Source organism: Neofelis nebulosa, chromosome 9 (genome assembly GCF_028018385.1).
Source record: "Neofelis nebulosa isolate mNeoNeb1 chromosome 9, mNeoNeb1.pri, whole genome shotgun sequence".
Taxonomy (NCBI): Eukaryota; Metazoa; Chordata; class Mammalia; order Carnivora; family Felidae; genus Neofelis; species Neofelis nebulosa.
Genome location: NC_080790.1, coordinates 120,220,097 through 120,237,739, shown reverse-complemented (window position 1 = coordinate 120,237,739; position 17,643 = coordinate 120,220,097). Strand labels below are relative to the sequence as shown.

At 54.3% G+C, this 17,643-nt stretch overlaps 1 protein-coding gene across 2 annotated transcripts in view; it reads left to right on the top strand.

Annotated features, from left to right (window-relative positions):
* Positions 1-1,073: 1,073 nt before the first annotated feature.
* KIAA1755 (KIAA1755 ortholog) overlaps positions 1,074-17,643 on the top strand; it is a 38,659-nt gene continuing 22,089 nt past the window's right edge. Inside the window, exons 1-3 of one of the 2 annotated variants that reach the window (XR_009248987.1) lie at positions 1,074-1,336; positions 11,030-11,227; positions 15,875-17,204. Coding sequence is in view for 1 of the 2 variants with exons in the window: in XM_058685573.1 (XP_058541556.1) it covers positions 1,334-1,336; positions 11,030-11,227; positions 15,875-17,204 (1,531 nt within the window). In the remaining variant the exon portion in view is untranslated. The remainder of the gene's footprint in view (positions 1,337-11,029; positions 11,228-15,874; positions 17,205-17,643) is intronic. The other variant, XM_058685573.1, reaches the window with a different exon arrangement.

Sequence of the window (17,643 nt, the reverse complement as noted above, 5' to 3'; positions counted from 1 at the left end):
ACATCAACAGGGCTCTTCTCTCCCAAGTTCATGTCTGGGGCAGTGTTACCAAAAGCAGACTGGATCCTGAAGGTTGGAGATGCTTGTTTGATTGCTTAATACAGACTATCGGGGGATTCTCTGGGCTGAAGGTTAATGGTATCTCAGGGCCTTTGCACATGCTGTTCTTTCTGCCCGGAACTCTGTTTCTTTCCCCCAACCCTACCTCCACTCTTCACCTAATTCCTTACCCTCTTTCAGATCTCGGCTTCTCTGTCCCTTCCTAGACCACCAGCTCCAGGATGGTCCCCTACAGTTCCCAGAGCCAATATTTGCCTTTGCCTCGGTAGCTACCACACTCAATTATTATTTTTTCCTGTTTCTCTGTTTCCTTGTCCAACTAGATTATACATTACCTGAGGGCAGAGACTCTGACTTATTCTGGCTCAGGGCTTGGACCCTGTTTGGTCAATATATGGATGAATCCCAGATCAGCCAACCAGAAATCATTTAGTTTCTAGTCTCCCTCCAAAGCAGAGGAACAATGGCTTGACCAAGGTCACAAAGCTGTCATTTTCTAGGAGAAGGAAGCCCAGAACTCGCCAATAGCCACTGTCACCTCTAAGTCTTGAATTGAGCCATCTTGATGGTGTGCAACATGGGCTTCACAGGGGAAGGACGTTGGGACAGACGCCTACTCCTCGCCACCAACCCTAAGAGGCAGGTACTATCACCATCATCATACTATTGCCAGCAGCATCACCCCCATGTTACAGATGAGGAAACTGAGGCTTACGACACTTCGTGACTTGCCCAAATCGCCCATCTGGGAAGTAGACGAGGAGGAGCCTCGAACCCAGGGCTGATGCCCAGGTCTGTGCGCGCCTCACCCGGCGGGGGGCCTGGCCCGTCTGTGCAGCGGGAGCTGAGGGGTTGCGAGGACAGAGGGGAGCAGGGGAGCGGTCGGAAAGGCGGCGGGCGGCCCAGCTCCTCTTGGCAGCCGAGGCCCTGGCCGGGAGTGGGGCGCCTGCCTGTCATCCCGCGCGGCGGGCGGGGCGCGGGCGAGGCGCCGGCACAAAAGGGCTGCCGTCGCGCCGCCCCGTCCCACGCGGGGAGCAGCGCTCCGACCCGCCCCTGCGGCCGCCGGCGGCCCCCGCTTGCCTCGCCCTGCCGCCAGTCTCCTCTGGCCCGCCGCCTCTCTCTGGCTCTCTCCCTGGGTCCCCGGCCTCCCCTTCCCCTCCCGGCCAGCCCGCTCCGCTCGCTCCAGGGCTAGGTGGGGGCTGGGGCTGCGCACCGAATAGACGGACCTGCGGACCGACTGACCCGGCACCGGCTACAGGAGAAGCCCGTCATCATGGTAACGCCTGCCAAGGCCTGGACCACCTGGCGCTGTCCCCTTTTGGTGGGGGTGTCAGGGCAGACCCCGACCTTTTATACTATGACCCTCAGCACCTCACCACCGGTCCGTGTTAACTGGTCCCAGGGCGGGGCAGGGGGGGGAGGGGGGTGGTGGTTGGGAGGGAGGTGGGCTGGCGGTGCCGGGTACCCCCCTTCTGGCCATGTCCTCTCTCCTGTCTGGGCCCCGTCGATCGAGGCGCGAAGTGGATGGATAAGATTGGATGACTTGGGAACTTCTGATGTCGCCCCATCGCAGGCACAGATCAGAGCTGAACTCCAGCCCTTGGGCCTTAGACGAAAGGGGGGGGGGGGCTGTTGCATTTTAGACTTGGGGTGGAGGGTCGGGTATGCCCAGTGTCCCCGCACAGGGTTTGGATGGAGAGGGGGGTTAAAGGCCCTTCCCAGTCCCACAGAGCTGGGCAAGGTGGGTTAAGGGTGCCCAGGGGAGAGGAGGGAGCTGCTCACCAAAATTTGGGGTGCTCTTGCCACTTGAGATTCAGGGCAGGAAAGTCAGATGTGCACATAGTCCTGACATGAGGTGGCCCCATGGGAATCGGGTGGGGAGGTAGGCCTAGGAGGAGGGCAGGGGGAGGGCAATACCTCCACACTGCGGCTTCCTCAGCTGGCACCTCGATAAGGTTGGGATGCTCTGGGAGGTGTGTGTGTGTGTGTGTGTGTGCACCTCACGCATGCCAGTATCTGGGAACAGGGGATGAAAGAAAAGTCTGTTTTCAGGGAATCCCAGCCCCGCCCCGAACAGGCCCCGGAGCCCCGGGCGGATTCATGGGAGCCGTGGGGATTTGGAAAAGTGCTCTGAAGACAGGCCAAGGCTTTAACCTCTTAGCTGTGATCGAGCGTGTCAGATTGGTGTGGACTTTCACTGGGTGCACGTTCACACGCAGACTTCTATTTAGAGACATGTGTACACCCAGGCTGAGCACACCAAAACGCGTGCCACTGACTTATGTGGCCGAACCCACGCGCCCTCTCGCACACACAAGCCTTACCTACCTGCTCTCTCTACCGCTGAAATATGGGCACACACCAGCGTGCGTGCCACAGACCTATTGCAAAACCAGGCTGCTAAATCCACACGCCCGCAGGACAGGTGGATTCACACATCGCTCTTGGAGCTGTTTGACGGTAACCTTCATACGCTAATGGGTATTCACCTCTCACCACAGGCAAGGTCCTGTGCTGTGGGATTTGTGTGCAGGAGCTCGCGTAGCTCACACCACCTCTAAGAATACACCTGCTGGTATCTCCACCCCCACAGATGGGGACCTGAAGCTCTGGGAGCTTCCGTGACTGCCCAAGGTCACCCAACCAGAAAGCAGGAGGTAGGATAGCCTGAATTCTGAACGTGCATTCAGCTGTCACGGCCACCCCAGAGTCACACCTGCACCAAGCAGTGTTTGCTAAGCTTTACCTAGTTTTGGACCTCACTCTGTGATTACTTTTTTAAAATCCAGAAATTCTTTGCTGAACACCAGACTCTCAGATTAAGAGTCAGGCCTTGGGGGGGCTCCTTGAAAAGGTTTAGCAACTCCTTCCTGAATAGGAATGACGGACAGATTTTTCTCCCACCCCCCCCACCTACCTCTCTGCTCTCACCTCTGTACTTCAGCTGCTCTGACATTGGTTCACAGCCTCGTATGCTTCAAGCTCCCTCCCGCCACAGGGCCTTTGCATATGCCGTGCCTGCTGGGTGTCACCCCTTCACCTAAAGAATTCTTATCCCTCCTATAAATCTCCACCCCGATATCGTGTCCTCAGGAAAGTCCCACTCTAGCATGCCATGGACATTTTATATCAAGACCATGAAAAATCTGTATCCATTGTCATCAATACAAAGTCACTATAAAAATGTATGCCATGAAGGCGAATTTGTATCCGTCAATTCTGGCCGGAAGAGGTCGGCTGTGGATGATTCCAAGCCAGGGGGCTGCTTTCTTTTTGTTAAAAGGAATAATCGCTCAGTGTCTGGGAGGTATTTTAAGATATACCGGCACCGAACTGAGATCGTCTCTTTGGTGTTACCGTGAGGACTGGATGAGAGTTGGGGTAACTTTCTTTCTGTTCACGTCCTCCCCAACTCATCTTGTGGTTACCTGCTGTCCTATCCCAAGCTTTGAGAAAAGCCGGTTGAATCCAATTGAATTCATTCAACATTGCCAAAGTACTTACCTCATGGCGATCCCCCGAGGTGCCGGGCCCTGTGTAAGGACCCGAATGAGAGAAGACGAAGCCCTGGGCCCTGGCCTGGGGTTACAGTGCCCACTCACTGAGATTTCCAGGCTGGGTGATGGGCGGCGGGAGTTCCTCTCTTTGCCTAGAAGCGTAAGTGTCAAAAAAGAGAGATGCGGGTTGCGTGGGTCTCTGAAGGGTGGGAAGGAGCTCACCCGATCCAGGGAGGGGCGCAACGCGAGTTCAGGCAGTGCTTTCAAAGTGGGGCACCTGCCATGAGTCCCAGGGCGGGGGGAGGGGGGAGGGGGAGACTTTGGCTACACATTTATTGTTCTACAATTTTTCGGCTTAGTGTTAGGAAGGTAATTTAAGCAGCACAAACACGTGATAATAAATAAAAATCAATGGATTTAAGTCGGAAACAAATTGGCCGAAAAGACAAACGTGAAGTGAGCAACAGTCCATATCAAGTAAAATAAATTGGGGTACGTAAACCACAAGCAAAACTCCTGTGCGAGGCGCACGGGTGACTGGGAAACCCCGGGCCAGGGTGTCAGGTGTGTTAGGAGAAGCGGGAAAGGTGGGCTGGTGTAGACCGATGGCCGCTATTGGCAGGCTGAGTTGTTAAGACGGTGGGGAACCACTCAAGACTGTTGAGCAGTGAGGGTCACAACCGGGTCTTGTGTTAAAAGGGCATCGTAGTGGCCAAAAGAGAGCCTAGCCTGGTGGGAGGGAGCAGGGGAAGGGGCAGAGGAGCTGGTGGTGATGTGCGCGTGTCGATACCCCAACTTTACCATTTGCTGGTGGTAGAGAGCCTTGGGCTCAGTTTCTTACCCTATGGAATGGGAATAATAGTACCTCTCCCACAGGATTATTGGGAAGAGGAAATCAAATAATGTTAATAAAAGGGGGCGCCTGCGTGGCTCAGTCGGTGAAGCGTCCGACTTCGGCTCAGGTCATGCTCTCACGGTCCGTGAGTTCGAGCCCCGTGTCGGGCTCCGTGCTGACAGCTCAGAGCCCGGAGCCTGCTTGGGATTCTGCGTCTCCCTCTCTCTCTGTCCCTCCTCCGCTCTCAGTCTGTGTGGCCCTGTCTCAAAAGAGATAAACATTAAAAAAAATTAACGTTAATAAGAGAATGGAAAACGCTTAGGATAAAACCTGATACAGAAGCTTGCTCAGTAAGCAGCTCTAGTTATAAGTGCTATTATCATGATGTTTTCTGGGTGGCAGGCGGTGAGCCCCAAAGCAAAGGCCAAGGGGACGGGGAGCGAAAAGAACAAACACAACACTAAGCCCCAGACAGGTGAAGGGACTTGCTCAAGGTTACCCACAAGACGACACACGGCAGAACCGGATTTCTGAATGTGGGTCTTCTAGCACCTACTTCCTTCTCAGTTCACTGCATCTGGGCTGTTTTTCCAGTTTCTGAAAGTTTTTTTTTTTTTTTAATGAGGAGCCAATTCTCACCCCTACCTCCACCCACACACAAATACAAGGGATTTAAAGCGGGAGAAGTTTTAGTTGGACATGATCAACCACTTCCTGGCAGCCAGGGCCAGCAGAACCCTGGTTTTGGGACCTCCAGCCTGGAGAAGTTCAAGGGCAGAGTCCCCGATCGTTGAGCCTGGCGGCCAGAAGCTGATACCCACTGGGCTGTAGCTGACTCACAGACGTATTTGGCTTGGCTAAGCTTTAAAACATTGGGAGGCTTTACTAAAATATCAGCAGATCCGGCAACGCTGGGCCAAGGCAAGGCTGGGCAGGAGCTGATGAGGTGGGGCATGTGTCCCAGCCCCATGACTCCCTGCTGCTTCCCGGACACGGAGGTTGACTGTGAAGGGCCACTCACCGAGGGACCGGAGGGGTGATTTTCTCACACTTGGCCTACTTCTGTCTTCCCTGTCACCTGTCGGTCCCCTGTGGGCATTTGTGTCTGTGGCTGGTGGTGTAAACTCTTCCTGGGCTGAGTACAGAGATGGAGAAGGGTCTTTTCGAACTTTCCCACCAACTGAGGATTACGTGGGTCCCATTTAGAAACCACGTCCCAGCTCCAGACCTTCTGGAGTCCGATCACAGCTTGAATTCTAGAATGGCCCCGACTGGAAGGACCCTTAGAGATAGATAAGCCCAATGCCCCCATTTTACAGATGGGGAAATTGAGACCATGGTCACCCCGTGAATCAGGGGTGGAATGTCACCTTCCCTAGATGTTTCCACCACAGAGGACAGTAGGGGATGACAGCAGCCCTGGGACACCGCCTGCCTCAGCTTTTCCCAGCCTTCTGTCTTCCCAAGCTAGGAGGTGCTGATGCTAAGTGATGCAAAAAAGCTTTGTATCTTGCAGTAGATGGGTAAATCTGGGCCTTTAAGAAGAGTTCAGCACACATCTCAGAAAGCCCAGCTAACAACATCTGGTGAGACCATTTAAAAAGGGAACAGGCCTTCAAAACACACGCAATCGCACTTTTATTTTTCCCCCTTGATTATAAAAGCTACCCAGGCTGGTTACAGAACGTTCGAAAAATCCAGCAAACTATGAAGAAAATTAAAACGGTGCCTTACGAGGCCCCTGCCCCTCACAGCGCTCAGGGGTGACTAACAGTTAACACTTTATTTCATGGCCTCTTGGCTTACACGCGTTTTTACGCAACGGAGATCACACTGCATGGGAATTTTTCTTTTAAAAACTCCCAACAGTCGGAAGAGTAGTTAGCTTTGGGGTGAGGGCCATGCCGGGGAGGGAGCCGTTTTCTGGGCTGGTGAGATCCTGTGCGTTGACCTGGGTAGTGGTCACAGGGATATGCACGTAGGTAAAGATGTATCGACCTTGTTTATTTTCCTGTAAAATAATAATTGAGGCTCATTGCAAGAGGCTGACACAGAATTCTAGAAACCCCTTTCCTCCCTGCTCCTCTCATACCCAGAGGGAACCACTGGGGACAGACACTTTTCTATGTGGCCTTGAGCTCCATACCAGGTTCCCCGAGTCCACCCAGAAGGCCCCTGCACGTCACACATAGTTCTGCGGGCCCCCTCCCCCCCCCCCCCCCCCCCAGAGGGGGCTCCTTGTCTCCTGCCTGGGAGGGGCTGGAGGGCTGAGGACAGACGGCTCTGGCTTGTCTCACCTTCTCCCTTTCCAGCTTCACGCTGGCTTCTGCCGAGGAACAGTTAAAGGCCCAGCCTGGCTACACTCACTGGGAAGGAATGGAAACACATCGATTAAGTTTCACGGAAATCATTTTGAGGGGCCCGCGTCTGGCCAACGGTGTTTGGGTTCCTGCGGTCCCGGGCAGGGCTGCCCGATTGATTCTGAGGGGAGAGTGGCCAGCTTTCCTTCGTGCAGGCTCCTGGGCTCGTTATCCCATACTTGGACAGCTTATGACACCCTGGAGTGCGGGCCCATAGCAGGTAAAGCTCTGGCCAAGAGCTTGGAGCCCCATTAACTTGGAACATTCTTGTTTTTTACTGGCTGCCCCTTAAACGGTTACAGCGTGTGGCCAGTGAGCCAATTTGCGAAAGCCAAAGGCGTCCCATCTGTGCGCTTTAATGTGCGAGAAGTAAACAGCTTCTTCAGGCCCCGCTTGAAACACTGGAAGACAGGCAGCTGGGAAGGCCGCCCCAAAGGCTGGTGGCTGCTCGTGGCCCCAAGACAGGCAAGACACTGGGGGCAGGGGAAGAGAGCGCACCGGACTGCCCAAGGCTGCGTTGGATGCTGGCTCTGTCTTTCCCCTCCTCTCTGCGACCTTGGACAAGATCAGCTTTGGCTTCTTTATCTGCAAAGTGGGATGTTCCTTCCCTGCTCCAGTCCGATCATGTGGGGAAGCAAGAGAATGTGAGCACAGGGCCTGGTGCCCAGCAGGTGCTTGGAAGCTGCTGTTGTTCTTGGGGTAACGGTAGTGGGTTCAGGAAGGGATCAAGAGGGGGCCTTGTCTTCACACAGAGGCGGGGACTCTAGGCTGGTGTGACAGGAGCAGTAAAAATAAAAAACAGGCGGTCGTACCTTTTCCTTTTCGTGGGACCCCTACATCCGTCATCGCCCGGGCATCTGCAGAACAATCATCGGAGCAAGATAGGATAATTCTAGAATCCCCGTTTACAGATGGGGAAACTGAGGCATGTCATGGCAGAGATGGTTTAGTTTGCTGTCGCCCAGAGGTTGGCATGCAGGCCATGGTTGGGCCACACGCTGTCACGGACTGGAGCGAAATAACGCGGGGGACCATGTGCTGGGAGCCTCGGTCCCTTTGAACTTCCCTCTGATCTTCTGAGGACCCCCAGCGAAAAACACCCTCTCACGATAAGATGTCTTTACCATTACCACCTTTCTAACGCAAAGAGAACCTTAATGAGCCTTCAGGAGGTGACCACATGTCCTAGAAGTTCATTTAGAAAACTTATTTGTTCTCATTGGATATGCTAAAATTCATGACGATGCCAGTGAATGATTAAATTTCCAAAACCAAGATGAAACAAACCTAGCCCAATGCAATGTGCACAGGAGAAAAGAGGCCCAGAGAGGGAAGGCATCTACTCAAGGCGGCACAGTGAAGGGGAACCCAGGAAAGGGAGTGCCCCGAGAGAGGCTGGGTGGAGTGGGAGGGCATGTGCCCGGGCTTACCTGACTTAGTGTGTGTGTGTGTTCACCGATGTCAGACGGGGTCCTCTAACTCTGGGTCCCCATTCCCGCCGCTGTCCTCATGATTGCGTGGGTGAGGGGGTAACTATTAGGGTTTGGCCTTGCTTTGGAGGGGAAGAGCATTAGGAGAGGTCGCCAGGCCAGAGGAGCCTTTCCTTACTCTGCCAAATCGAAGACGTCCCCCTCCCCCCTTACCTGGCCCCTCAGTGTGAAAATAGCCCTTCCTGGGCCCGCACAGTTTTGTCATCAAGTGCCTGCCTGCAATACATCATCCCCGTTGGGTTTCTGCCACGTCGGGGGCAAGACCCTCCTTCCTTCAGAATGGGGGTTGCAGACATTCATTCATTCCTCCTGCAGAGAGTAATGGGGGCCCTACGCTGTGTGGGTGCTGGGGACAGAACGGTGACAGGGACATTTGTCCAAACGCCATGGGCTAGCGTCCCTGTTTTACAACCTCCTGGCGTTGGACTCTTACTGAGGTAGTAGTGCCATGTGCCATGTTCCTCCTCCTCAAAGTCCCTGTTTAATCTCCCCGATTCCAGGGACCTCATTTGTAAAAAAAAAAAAAGTGATTTTTCTGTCTTAAATAAGCTCCTTTGCGCGGCAATCTTATTTATTCTCAGCTTCCCTTACATCCCTCCGTGACAGATGGACCCAGAGCTTGCAATGAGTCTGGGCCACCCAGCCTGGCTTCCATTAGGCTTTTTAAGAGTTGAAAACCATAACCCATGGGTTCTATTACACTTGGTCAGAAACCTCTGGTCTTGTCCAAGCTGTTTTTACAGATGGAAGACGTTGTGGTTCAGAGAGGGACATTTTGTTTGTCCTCCCACAACATCGACTCAGCCCAGGCCCCGTGCCAGGAACGGGAGACCCCAGATGAAGAGGAGCCAGTGCCTGCTCTGGTAGTTTCTGTCGCTGCTGAGGGTGGTCACAGACTTGGTAGCTTAAAGCAACACACAGTTATTGCCTCGCGGTCCTGTAGATCAGAAGTCCAACGCGGGGCTCGCTGGGCTTAAATGGGGGGGTCGGCAAGCTGCGTTCTTTCCAGGAGACTCCAAAGGAGGGCCAGCATCTAGGGGCAGCCTGCATTCCTTGGCCCGTCCTCCGTTTTTAAAGCCAGAGACATCACATCTCTCGGACCCTTCTTCCATCACATTCCCCCCTGACGCTCACCTCTCTGGTACCTCTCCCGCTTTGGAGGACCCTTGCGATTGCGTGGGGCCCACCTGGAAAATCCAGGAAACCGTCCCTATTTTAAGGCCAGTTGATTGGCAATGATTATTTTATCTGAAGCTTCAATTCCTCTTTGCCTTGTGAGGTAGCATATGGACAGGTTTTGGAGATTAGGTCACGGGCGCCTTTGCGGGGGGCGTTATTCGGCTTACCTTTCCCGTCCTCAGGGAGTCTAGAGTCCTTGAGGGGGATGACAATCAGGGTGGAAACTGCTATGATAGGGGCACCATCGAAGCCCAGGAAAGGGGGCGCCTGACTCGGGTGGTGTGGGAGAGGGAAGTCAGAGAAAATCCCATGGAACAGATGAGGGCTGACCCAAATCTTGACGGGTGAGAGGGAGTTAGCCAGGTGGAGAGGGAGTGGAAGTGGAAGGCATCCCAGGAGGAAGGTGCAGCATGTGCAAAGGCCCAGAGGTGAGTGAGAGGATGTACCGTGGCTGAAGCATGAGAGAGGCAGAGAGGCTGGGCGGGGAGGGGGTGGGGAGGCTGAGTATGGGATGCCAAGATCACAGGGGACCTGAATGCCTGGAGGCCAGTGCTTTCCTGAAGGCCGTGGGGAGGGAGCCTTTGAGGGTTTTGAGCATGTTACATCTGTGATCAGCTTTGCATTTGAGGAAGTCACTGTGGGGTCCTGGTCTAGCATGGTTGGAAGTGAGGCAGCCTAGAGATTGGACGGCAATGAGGAGGGGATTGAGTGGGAGAGCCAGAGGCCTGAGTCAGGGCGGGCACAGGGCAACAGGGTTGAGTGGGCAAGTTGGTGAACTCTGGAGGTGAGACAGGTATAGGAGGACATGGCTGAGGATTGTGTGTGAATAGAGGAGGCAAGAGGAGGGGCGGGATGATGAGCAGAGTTCTGGGAGTCTGAGTGGACCATGGGGCCATCACTGAGGTAGCGACATGGGGGAAGGGTAGGTTTAGGGAGGTATTGAGTTGGGTTTGACGTGTTGATGATCTGTGCCCGATGGACATCTAGGGGAGGCATCCAGGAGGCACCTGGTTATGTAAGTCTGGATATAGGAACTCATGAGGCAGCTACAGGAACTTCCAATCATCAGTTACCGCTGTGTAACAAACCACCCCGACACTCAGTGGTAAAAAGCAACAATTATTTATTATCACTCATGCACCCGCATGCTGACGCACCTGTGTGTCGACTGCAGGTTGGGCTTCACTGACCGCTCGGCTTCAGACAAGGTCTGCAAGTCTGTCAGGTGGTGGGACTTATGGATGCTGAGCTCCCCTTTCCTTCGGCCCTTGACCTGACCTGAATCCCCCCTTACTCTTCCTCCACTCGGCCTTGAGCCTGTGGGTGACATTTGAGCAAAGACCTGCAAGAGGTGAGGGAGTGAGGATGTCTCGAGGAAGAGTATTCTAGGCAGGGGGAGCAGCCGGTGCAAAGGCCCTGAGGTGGAACGGTGCCCGCTGTGTTTGAAGAACAGGAAAGAAGGCCAGTGTGGCTGGAGGGCATGATTGAGGGGTGCAGGGGAGGTCAGGGGCCTCGGTCATATGGGGCCCGGAAGGCCATGGCAAGTGGCCACTACCCTTATTATTGCTGCCACTGTCACTTTTCACACTCTCCTCCTATCCCCTACAGGACCCCCCGTCCCTGGACACAGCCATTCAGCATGCCCTGGCAGGCCTCTATCCCCCTTTTGAGGCCACAGCGCCCACCATCCTGGGGCAGGTATTCCGTCTCCTGGATTCTGACTTCCAGGGGGATGGGCTGAGCTTCCTCCTGGATTTCCTCATTCCTGCCAAGCGCCTGTGTGAGCAAGTGCGTGAAGCAGCCTGTGTAAGTTGGAAGGGACAGTGGGGCTGGGGGACACGCTCTCCCAGAACCGCGGGGCTGGCGCTGAGCAGAGAAGCAAGCGGGTCGGTGCGTGTCTTGTCTCAGAGCAGAAACTGAGGACACGGGGTGGTTCTCCGGGTACCACTGCTCGCCCAAGGGAGACTTCAGCCCCCCAGTGGAACGGGAGGTTCATTTGACCCTCGGCTCTCTGGCATCTAGGAGCCCATCACGCCTATGCTTTTATCCAGGAGGAAGTCCTGGATAAAAGACATCCCTGCGTGATGGCCCCTCGGAGCCTGCCCTGGGGCTGGCATTGTGGCCAAACCAGGCTGCCTTGGCCGAAGCGGTTCAGCTTCAGTGGAAATAGAGAATGTTCCAGATCTTTCCTGGAGCCCTTGAGGCCTCAGGACTCACTTTCTTCCCAGCAGACCCCTTTGAACCCAGATCTCAGGGAGGCCTCTCTAAGGCAAAGTGGAAAGACAAGTGTTTTAGGTAGGGCTCATTGGCTGCAAATAACCCGTTCTTTACTCAGACCGGGACAAGGTAATCGGTCTCAGCCCCGAGTTGATGCACCAATCAAATGCCTTAAGGGGTTTCTGTCTCTTGTCTCTGCTTCTCCTTGCTTGCCAACATCATTCTTTTTTTTTTTTTTTTTAATGTTTATTATTTATTTTTTAGAGGAAGAGAGAGAGACAGCATACAAGCAGGGGAGGGGCAGAGAGAGGGGGAGACACAGAATCCGAAGCAGGCTCCAGGCTCCGAGCTGTCAGCACAGAGTCCGACGCGGGGCTTGAACCCACGAACTGCGAGATCATGACCTGAGCCGAAGTCAGACGCTTAACTGACTGAGTCACCCAGGCGGCCCTTGCCAACATCATTCTTATAGGCTGTCTCCACACGCCTGGAGCCCAGGGCAGCTCTGGGTTCAAATCTTGTCCTGGGGAGGAGAAAGAACTTTTCCCCAACAACAGCAGATAGAAAAGTTGCAAGGAAGGATCCTGATTGGCCAGGCTTGGGTTCTATGTCCATCCCTGGGCCAATCACTGCAGCCAGAGAAATGGGATAGCAGGATTGGCCAGGCTTGAATCATACCCCTACATCTATGGTCAAACGTGGTGACTGTTGTAAGGGTGGGACAGGCTGCTGGAGACCACACCCAGGAACCTGTGCACACCCTTCACGGGATTGCTCGGTCCCCTGCGGCTCCAGCCTCAGGAATCACTAAGAGGGTCCCAAAAGGTCCTGCTGGCTGATGTGCGTCAGGGACACCATACATCAGACACAAAAAGTAAGAGCAGAGGCTGTGTGCATCATTGCAGTGGTAGAAAGAAATGGAATGTGGCAGTAGCTAAAAGCTCGGGTTTTGGAGCCAGAACTAGAGATGTTGGACCTGGAAGAAGATGGAGGCCATTCATCTCACGTGCTCAGGATGGTTCCTGGCACAGAGAAACAGTGACGTACAGTCATGGTTACTGCAGATAGAAGACTCACCGAGCTTGTGCTGCCCACTCCCACATATCCACCCCGACACTATTTCCCGTACGTCCTTCCCCTCCTGACGCCTTCCCCGTGGCAAGCTTTAGAAACTCCCGCTTCCCTTTTCTGGTCATTAAAACTGCATTTGCACGATCTCCTTCCCTGTTTCTCCCGGGAACAAGGGTCACAACGTTTTAATTTCTCTATTTTCAACGACAGGCGACTTTAATTATAATTATAGGTGACTCCCTATCACCTCTGAGCTAGGGGTGGGATCAATACTTTGGTTTCAGGAGTCAGGTGCCCCAGGTTCAAATCCAGCCTCCGTCACTGTGGAGCTGGTGGGGGGGGGGGGGGTCCGTGTCGCCTGTCTGAGCTTCACTTTCCTTAATGGGAAAGTGGGAATGTTAATAACACAGCCCCTACCTCACAGAGATGATGCGCGCAGCTTAGCACGGAGCGTGGCGTGCAGTGAGTGCTTAGTAGCTGTTGGCCGTTTACTATCACACTCTTGCCTCCCTCCCTTGGAAGTAATGCATCAGCTTTAGTCTGTCCTTGTAACCGCCAGCACCCAGAGGCAGCCAGCACCCTCAGATGAAGTCCCGTGGGGATTAGGGACAGACACAGGTGTCCGAGCCTCACGTCCCCTGAGCCTCAGTTTCCTCGTCTCTAAAGTGAGGACAGTGATGCCTGAACTCCCTGCCCCACTGAGTTACTGCGACGTTCAGATAAGACGATCATATCCATCATCTCTATGGTGCGTTGCCGTTTGCAAACTACGGCCCGGTTGTCCGGCCTCGTTCAATGAGACGGTGAGGGACAGCACGTTGTCAACAACAGAGCACTATACGAAAGTGGTGGAGGAACTCACGGACTCATGGGGTTGATGGATGTGAAGTTTCCCTGAGGCAGCTGAACTTACAGTGTCACTGACGTGAACCGGCGTATCAACTTGGGGTACAAATACACTCAGTTCTTGATATTTCCCCCAGTGCATAGTCCCAGGAAGCACCTGCTTCATTGGCGGGAACGTCAGCGTCATCGTGTGGAGGTCTCCCTGCCCCGACACATCCAGATTACATAAGATTATCCGGGTTCTTCTCAATCCGCAGGAAGTCGACCCTTTTCCAAAAGCCAGGTAGCGAGAGACCTGTTGTCAGTCTGGCGGGGCTGTTGTTGCCACGTGGGGTCACTGCTGGACGCGGGTCCCGCACCACCCAGTGGAGCGGTCCCACCAAGAGGGATGGTTGTGTTCAGAAGGGCTCCTGGATGCCCTGCCGTGTCTCTACAGAGAATTGCTGGCACCTTCTGTGTAAACAAAGCTTTTTTTCAGTTTCGCCTCACCTGCCACGTTGTTGCCCAGGAAAGGGACATAAACAAGGAAGTAAGTAGATCATAAACCAGGAAACAATACACATTCAGGCCCAGAATAATGGAATGATTTTTTTCACGGTCATCCAGCAAGTTAGTGGCAGGGTCAGATTTCCTGACCTTTCTCTCAGTATCGTTTTGACCTCTCTGTAATCTCTTTGCCTAAAAATTAGAGAATGGTGGTGGGGGGGGGGGGGGTGGAGCGCCTGGGTGGCTCAGCCAGTTAAGCGTCTGACTTTGGCTCAGGTCACGATCTCACGGTTCGTGGGTTTGAGCCCAGCATCTGGCTCTCTGCTGTCATTGCAAAGCCCACTTTGGATTCTCTGTCCCCCTCTCTCTCTGCCCCTCCCCTACTTGTGCGCTCTGTCTCTCTTTCTCGAAAAGAACATTAAAAAAAATTATAGAATGGTATAAATGCAGTAAGTGACCATGTTATTTTTTTTTTTTCAAGTTTTGTTTGAGTAGGGGAGGAGCAGAGGGCAAGGGAGAGACAGAATCCCAAGCAAGCTCCGGGCTGTCAGCACAGAGCCTGACACGGGGCTCAATCTCACGGACTGTGAGATCATAACCTGAGCCAAAATGAACAGTTGGACGCTTCACTGACTGAGCCACCCGGGGCGCCCCTGGACTGTTTTACTTTATTTTATTTATTTTCTAAAAATTTTTAAATTTACTTTTGAGAGAGAGGGAGAGACCAGGGTGGGGAGGAGCAGAGAAGGAGGGAGACACAGAATCCGAGGCAGGCTCCAGGCTCTGAGCTGTCAGCACAGAGCCCGATGTGGGACTTGAACCCACCAACCCATGAGATCATGACCTGAGCCAAAATCGAGAGTTGGACGCTTCACCGACTGAGCCACCCAGGTGCCCTTAGACTGTTTTATTACTTTTTTAAATTTTTTTAATATTTTTTTTTATTTTTAAGACAGAAAGAGACAGAACATAGCAGGGGAGGGGCAGAGAGAGGGGGAGACACAGAATCCGAAGCAGGCTCCAGGCTCTGAGCTGTCAGCATGGAGCCTGACGTGGGGCTCGAACTCATCAACCATGAGATCATGACCTGAGCTGAAGTCGGACGCTTAACCGACTGAGCCACCCAGGCGCCCCCAGACTGTTTTATTTTTTAATTGAAAACTCCCACAATCTTTCAAAGGGCAAATGTCGAGAGGAGAGGAAATTAATGTTTGTTGAACATCCACTTAAGTAGTGTATGCCAGGCATACACACACACACACACACGCACACACACACACACACACACACACACACATATAATCTCACTTAATCCTCCTGCCAACCCAATCATATGATACATATTGTTATTCCTATTTGCAGATAGGAAAATTGAGGCTGGAAGCAGTTATATCATCTGTACAAAGTAGTGATTCAGACCTTGGAACGCACGTCTCTTGGCTCCAAAATGGAGGGCTCAGACTTGAGCGAGGTTGAGAGAGGTTTCAAATAGGTGGGGAGAAGGGACTGTGACCCGAGCAGAACGGTCTTCATGGGAAAGGCACCTGCTAATGGGTGCCTGCCACGCAGAGCTTTTCTCCCTTGGGCTAGTAGGCTAGCAAGCGTTTTCAAGGTCACGGCCGGGACTAGGGCGAGGCAAGAGAAGGCACCCACTCTCAAGTTTGTGTGACTTGCAAGAGACGGGCTGTCCTTAGGTGCTGTGCCTCTTAGAGGCCAGGCACCTCTCTTGCCCGACCTGCTCGAGTCCATCTGGGAGAGGGAAGGGAGCAGACCCGCGGGCAGGGGCAAGATCTTTCAGGGCGGGGCTCTCTGACATCACCCTTCTGTCCACAGGCCCCGTACTCACACTGCCTCTTCCTGCATGAGGGCTGGCCACTGTGCCTGCGAGATGAGGTCGTGGTGCACCTGGCCCCCCTCAACCCCCTCTTATTGCGCCAGGGAGACTTCTACCTCCAAGTGGAGCCCCAGGAGGAGCAGTCCGTCTGCATCATGGTCAAGTGCCTCTCCTTGGACCTCCGCACGGTGGACGCAAAGCCTGTTCCCGAGTCATCCTACCCTACACTCTTCACCCAGACGTGGCTGGAGGCCATCAACAGTGACTTTGACGGAAGCCCTCTGTACAACTGCCTGGTAGCTTCCGAAGATGGGATTGCCCCTGTGCCCTGGACCAAGATAGCCAGCCCAGAGTTTGTGGATGACAGACCCCAAGCAGTGAACGTCCTCTCCCAGGCCTGGGGGTCCCTCGAGTTAGAGGCCCTCGATTTGAGCAGCCCTCCAGAGCCTCATCAGCCCAGGCCCTCAGGCAGCCAGGGGCTGCTTGCCCGGAGCTTGGCCAAGGGTAAGGGCAGGACATATGGGAACAAGTACCCAGGACTCATCAAGGTGGAACAAGCCAGGTCGGGGGAGGTGGCCTTTAGGATGGACGATGTGGCCAGCCAGGACTTAGAAGGAGACTATGTGGCCCTCCTGGAGAGCAGAGGAGGGCCTCCCAGTAGGGAAGTGGAGACGTCCAGTGGGTGTCCTTTGGGGGCACTGGAGGAACCATCCAGAACTAAGGAAATCCTTCTCTCTCAAAGGATGCCGCCCCTCTCAGGGGCCAGGGGGGGACCTTCCTTGGAAAAATGGGCTTGTGAGAAGCCAGCAAGCTCAGAAGAGGAGCCCTGCAGGTTGGGCTCGAGGAGAAAGGTCAACTATAAAGTTAACGCATCCACCCAGGACTCAGAACCCCAGCCCCAGGAGCCCTACCTCCGCGTCCTTGAGGAGCCACCGCCCTGTGCCTCTGGCCTTGAGGCAGGTGGTTCCTCCAAGATGCAGGAACCTCTGGGAAGCCCAGAAAACATGGCGCAACTCAGGCCTGCACCAGAACGAGCGTCCTCCCTGCACCTGTGCTCGGCTTCCCCTCCTGCTGCTCCAGCCCCTGAAACCAAGTTGGAAGAGAGGGCCAAACAGGGGCACGGGAGACTTCCCAAGCCTGAGACTGGCCCCAGTCAGAATACCTCCTCTTCTACATCCCCTACTTCCGGGCTCAGATTCTCCCTCTTGAAAGGGCAGAGGCAAGCCCCTGGGCCCCCAGAGAAAGCCTCCCTCCAGCCCGACAGGCCCTGGAAAGTCTTGCGTTCGCCCTCGTCTCCCACGACCAACCGAGCCAAGAGCGTGGGGAAAGGTAAGGTGTCCGCTCGCTCAGCCGGACGGGGGTGCTGTTCTCTGGATGTGACCAGGCGACAAGGTGGCGCGGGTCGCCAGGGATGGAGCCCCTCTGAACTGGCTCAGTCTCGGGGATTTGGTGCACAGGTGGCATGTCGAGAGGCTTGAGGTCTCATGGGTCTGGAACTGGCTTGGGTTGAGTCGGCCTGAGTCCGCGCCCAGCTGGGTCTGGGTGACCTTGATCAAGGGCTCCTTCTCTGTGCAGTGGGGGCCTCACCTGCCTCCCAGAGTCGTTTTGAGGTTCAAAGACACGCCAGAGGTAAGGAGCTTAGCACAACGCCGGCCACCCAGTAGGAGATCAACAGCCGGAAGCTTCATCATCAGTCAGAAGGTGAAAGAGAAGACATTTCCTTTGGGAAAACCCAGAGGATTAATACTCTTTTCTTTGTTGTCGTTCA